The sequence below is a fragment of the Montipora foliosa genome, chromosome 6 (genome assembly GCF_036669935.1).
Source record: "Montipora foliosa isolate CH-2021 chromosome 6, ASM3666993v2, whole genome shotgun sequence".
In the NCBI taxonomy this organism is placed as follows: Eukaryota; Metazoa; Cnidaria; class Anthozoa; order Scleractinia; family Acroporidae; genus Montipora; species Montipora foliosa.
The window spans coordinates 5,044,981-5,050,891 of NC_090874.1; the positions used below are offsets into that span (position 1 = coordinate 5,044,981).

Below are 5,911 nucleotides of genomic sequence, written 5' to 3' on the forward strand. Positions count from 1 at the left end.
GTGCAGGCACAGTCAATAATTTTTTGTCATCATTATCTTCTTATCCCTTGATCCCTTCTTCTCCCCTGGGGAGAATGTTGTATAAGTCCACAACAGACCACCGTGGGAGATTGATTTAAAATTCCAAAACCATTGCTTTCATGTACATGAGGACAGGGTAGTATATTTTTCCTTTGCAAGGTGGCCTGGCATATTGCTTTCTAGATAAAAGTTTTACTCAGTCAAAGAATTGCAGGGACAGTTGAGAGAGAAATATACATGTACATGTAAGTTGCTGGCTTTTACTGGACAGGTGTATGGGAGGAGGTTTCATTTCTCTTTTCTAAATGTTTGATCACCATGTTCTTGATTTTGACATGTGAAGTGGATGAAAATCAAGCAATGGTGCATTAATTTTAATTTATAAATTCACAGCCCATTTGCCCTCTTTTGTAATTCTGTTGTCAAAATCAGTCAATTTCAGTGTCTCTGATTATCAAGTCCAGTGTCTCTAAAGCCTTTATTACAAAATGATAAGAAAAATGATAAAAGTTAAGCATGAAAAATGAAGCCTAGGTAAAACGTTTAACTTTAGTGAGAAGTAATTTAATCTTCCCAAGTTTCCTTTTCCAGCAAAAATTTCACTTTAAACCCTCTTACACATATTTATTTTACTTACAATCTTTGCCTAGAACATATTCTTTAGTTTGTTTCCTTCAAAGTATGGTCAACTTTTACAACTTTTTCCCTCAGTTTACAGGGATCAATCAGGAAAGCTAATCTGGCCTCCAGAGCCTTTATAGACAAAAGTGAAAAGGAAGAGTTGCTTGGGGGGAAAAGATCAAGCATCAGACAAAGGTGACTTAAAGACATTAATTCCTAAAAACTCATTTTTAACTGTTCCCTTCCAGAGAGTAACACTTACCAGTACATTGGATATGAGTCAATTTTCACATGTCTTATCGGCACCGATCCTGATACTTACCAAAAGGAAAACTCGCTTAAGCAATATTTTTTATCGTAAACTACATTTACTAAGCTTTCTTCTGATGTATAGTTTGTTAGGATTTTATTGAAACTAGCGCACGAACAAACTTTTTCCCGAAGGAATCCCGCGAAGGTGGGAAGTAACCTTAATTAATTAACTGGTGACCTAGGGATTTCATGTGTCTACTTTGGGCGGGAATTTTGTTATTGATCGGGTCTGAGTTTTGTCGATCTGATCCGATCTGGTCCGGTCCGGTCCTGGTTTTGGCGACAGCCCAAGAAATGCTTTGTTGTGAAAAAAAATTTGGTTCAAGCATTTACCTCCAAAATTGACCACCGTTTGTTTTCCTCCTAACTTACAGTACAACTGAGAATAAATCAAACATGTGAGTCATAAGAATACCCTGGCAGGTATGTTTTGCAGGTTGAAATTTAATTATAACTGAAAAACCGTTGGCACTTAAAAAAAAAGGTAAAGCGATTGACTTACCGTGACTGTTACATGACGCTGTTTACGATAGACGGACTATACTTGCCCAAGGGTGAAGTTGCACGTGTTTTTACCATGTGAAAGATGCCAACTACTTTATGTAAGAACCCCTGATGAGTATATGGGTTAACTATTTTTAGTGCCAGCAGTTTTCCACTCATAATTAAATTTCAACCTGCAACCTGCAAAACATACTTGCCGCATAACAATAATTTTATCACTTCCTGACTTGTAAGGAGATTTCCTTAAGTCCTTAGTTCCTAAACATGCGTGTCTACAGAACAGTTGAGAGAAAACATGTATACACTTGGGTGTACATTTTGGTCCCCTTCATTAATGCTGATTCCTACAGTACTTACTAGTAAGAGATAGTTTTTGCTTGGCTTCAAATTTTAAATGATTATTTTGCCCAAATAATTATTTTGGGAATTGAAGTCTTTTCTCATGTACAGTACATACATGGCAGCTGAATGAGTCAGTCAGTATCTAGAGAATAACATATTGCTACTGTAACAACAATAATTAATTTTATTATTAGTTCAAAGTTCACTGTGCCATATAAGTTTGCGACTTGTTGAGTGACTTAAGGCAAGTTTTTTTCACCCAAAATCTGCAGCAGCTGCTTTAAAACTATATCAGGAGCAGTTGTGGCTCAGATGGCTAGTGCGCGGCTTTCGGAGCGAGAGGTCCCCGGTTCGTTCCTCGGTGACTTCTGTTTCGTCTTTCCTCTGATCCGTGTAGCTATAGCTTTAAATACCCTTAAAACGGAGCAATGACAGAGGAAAGGGCACACTGTCGGCTTCCACTGATACCAGCCTCGTAGCTGAAGGATCTACCAACGGGACTTTTACCTTTTATGGTTGTCACCCTAGATATTATGTTCAACTTGTACAAAACTACTGTTACAGTATTGTGTAGGTGCAATTTTTCTCCTGTTTGTTTGTTCTTTGAACATGGGGGATCTCTTGAGACTTTCACATCTTATTTGTTTGTGTCACAGGAATCACATGTATGACTTATTGTTTTTTCAATTTTTCATAGATCTACAATGTAGAATTTGAATTGGTTGGTCAGTGATTGACTGATCCTTGCTTGTCAATGACCAGTTCTTCATAGTTGTTGCAACTCTCTCCATTATTTTCAGGAATTTTAGCAAGGAAAACTTAGCCAAGACAGCAAGTAATATTACTCAAGATTTAATGAGCATAGCAAGAATGATGGAAAGACAGGTCAAACAAAACGAGGCAGATGTGCAGACGTTAGGTTGGTTAAGTGATATTGGATCATTTGCACGCAGCATTACTGATAATAACTTGATTGTGATTTTGTAGTTTCAGAAAACATTCAAACCACCATCATGGAGGGAATTGCAAACTATGGAGGGTTGGCAGGGCCGTAGCCAGTATGAGGCAAACTGACTGAGGCACTTGCCTCAGTCATTTATTCGTATTTTTTAAAAATACATTTAAAGCCTGATTCCAGTGTTGTCTTTAAAAATGTGCTCATTATAATACCTACAAAGAGAATTTAACCATGGACATTGCCTTAGTCATATTGTTTTTCTGACTACAGCCCTGGTTGAGGGGTAAAATATCCTTGGAAATTCCATAGGGAAGGAGATGTAGAGGCAAAATTCACATCCAGACATGTTTTTTGATCCTTTACAACAATTTGTGTTAAATACAGTGTAGATGAGAACCTCTTTGTGGAGACTTGGGCTCGATTGTTCGAAAGCAGATTAACTTAATCCAGGATTAGCATAAACTTTCGTTTTATGTTTTCAACTTTTTGGTGAAAGTTTCTTTTGCTTATTTTTGCTTTTCAAGATTGACTTCTAATGGAAAGTTTTGCCGAATATCAGCATTGAACAGCATTTGGGGGTAGAGAATAAACCCCTTGATTTTTAATTTCTAACCTGGGATTAGCACTAATTAGCTTTTGAACAACTGGGCCATGGGATCTTGTGAGTTCCAGATGTTAAAAGATCAATCCAGACATGCTCCACCCTGAAGCTCTTAAATAACATTAAAATTAATTTTATTGCTTGTGCTTTGCGCGTGAATCAACTGTAAAGCTAAAGTATCCAAAAAAGTCAAATTTATTTGCAAATTCTTATTACTTTATCCTGATCTTTTGTTTATTTCTTTGAAGCCTCATCTTCTGCACAGATCAAAGGCACTCACGAGGAATACAGGGGTTTATCAAGCATCATACAAATAAGCAAAAACTTGCTTAACAAGTACAACAGGAGAGAAGTGACAGATCGCCTGCTGATCTTCTTTGGACTTGTTCTTTTCTTTTCCACAGTTCTTTATATTTTGAAAAAACGGCTTCCAATATTTGGAGGATAAATAGATCAGGGAATCTGACTTGTGTTACAAGTCTTCATTTCGAAGATACTGGAATAAAGCAATAATAAGCAATGGATTCTTTAGAAAAAAAAAGAGAGAGTTGGTTGGGTGCCTTTTGCATTCTGTGGAGATATGATTGTTGCTTAAAATGCCAGTCAAACTCAGTCCTCAGATGAAATAAAGAGGAGGTTAGTTAGCTGTTGGCCCTACTTGAACTTTGAAGGACAACAGTTACTACAGTGGAATCACTTTTTTATACACAAGTTTCAACTGAACATTGTTGGGTGTAGGACCAGTTCAAATATGTATTTATTAGAGAAGAAAAAAATGTGAAGTATTCTGTGATTAATGAATGAAGAGAATCAACAAAATAATGTATTAATAACAAATTAAAGAGAAAGAAATGCATAAGTTGTAAGAAAGGCTTGGGTGCAGGAGTGGTGAAACTTTAATTATCATGGTGAAAAGCCCTTGATTCTTATTTCATCATCATTTTATCAATCTCAGCACTTCCCCAAATATCTTAATTTTAGGTTGTTGTGTTATTGTAAATGAACAAAATAATGTATGAAATAAATCATACACTGAACTGCAGATATGTTAATCAACTAAAGCTATGATCCTTGCAGTTATGGACGTAATTTCTGCAATTGCGTATTCTTTAGATGCCTGAAAAACTCAGGTCTTCAAAGTGGTTTGAACCTGTGGCCTCGTGATACTGGTGCGAATCTCTACCCGACTGAGCTATGAAGCCACTGACATTGGGAGCTGGTCGTTATTTTGTGGGTTATAATTTTCCCGCGAGGAATGAATCAATGAACAGAAAATTAGAATCACCATTCCTGACATAATAATATTAAGCTGTTCACAATTTTGTGAATGTTGAAAAGAAGAGTTAAATAACTTCAACAATCAGTGAGTGGACCAGGTCAGTGATTTTATTATTCCACTATTATGTCATTTTACCATTATTTGGTCAAGAGAACGCGCAAAATATGAGACGGTATTACACTGTAGAACAGAGCAAATACAGACGGAACTGGAGTTTTCGATGAACGAAATGGTTTTCAACACAAACATACAAAGCCAGAGAATTTAGCTTGTCATCGCTTGTCTCTCGTCACTTCGTTTATACAATCAAATAAAGGACATTTGGCTGGCTTTCTGTGCCGTTTACATCATTCGCAAGCACCCTGAAGGACAGATGATGCATCTTTTTTAGAAACACTCTTACCAAATAAAATTGAAGCAAAATAACACCTTTTTGTATAGTGGAATAGATCTCTTATTCGATGGTTTAACATATAATACTCGCGGACATTTTGCTAAAATTTAATATCCGCACGTATTATATGTTAAACCATCGAATAAGATGTATTTATTGCACCACAAAATTGCAAGTTTGCAAAAATACAATAGAAAATGTGAGTAAATAAATTACACCCATACCAAGGCCTTCAGACTTATACAATTAAAAATACCATACCATTAATTTTGTACGACTAAGACTTGCATATCTACAGGTTTAAGTTATAAAATGTATGGGGTCCTGATAATCTTTGTTTACAGGTTGGATGACAAGAACTTGGCAATGTCTTTTTGAAAGATTCAGTTTATTATTATGCATATGCATTATGCATAGCATTTTACTAAAATCGCATAACTACATGTAATCATCACTTGACTCAGGGTCCAGTTGTTGTAATCAATTCCAAATAAAATGAACCCACAACTCACTGGGGTTTCAATAATTCACATTTATTTTCACCAAAGATAAGCTTCACCCCTACTTTCAACAACATCTAGATTACCAAGATTCATTTCAACACCTACTTCAGAGAATGAAGCCAACAATTGCACATTATTTTTTTGTAGCTATAGAATAGCTTTTCCACTAGAATTATTTTACAACTCCAAGCACACTTCATAGAACGAAGCCCAAAAATACCACTATATTTCCTACCACTACATAAAGAACTGCAGTACTTAACTATTATTATTATAATTGGCAGTGATTGTAGAACTCTGTTCACTTCATAAAATGAAGAATTCAAATATTCTTTAAGAGGACGTTGTTAGTGACTCAATCATATTATTTTTATAA

General features: G+C 35.8%; 1 protein-coding gene across 2 annotated transcripts in view; it reads left to right on the forward strand.

Moving 5' to 3' along the window:
- The window catches only part of LOC138006432 (vesicle transport protein SEC20-like), a 9,345-nt gene extending 3,787 nt beyond the window's left edge, over positions 1-5,558 (forward strand). The window contains exons 3-5 of one of the 2 annotated variants that reach the window (XM_068852759.1): positions 733-837; positions 2,601-2,719; positions 2,788-3,598. In XM_068852759.1, coding sequence (XP_068708860.1) covers positions 733-837; positions 2,601-2,719; positions 2,788-2,855 — 292 coding nt within the window. In that variant the 3' untranslated portion in view covers positions 2,856-3,598. The other variant, XM_068852758.1, reaches the window with a different exon arrangement.
- The last annotated feature ends 353 nt before the right edge of the window (positions 5,559-5,911 follow it).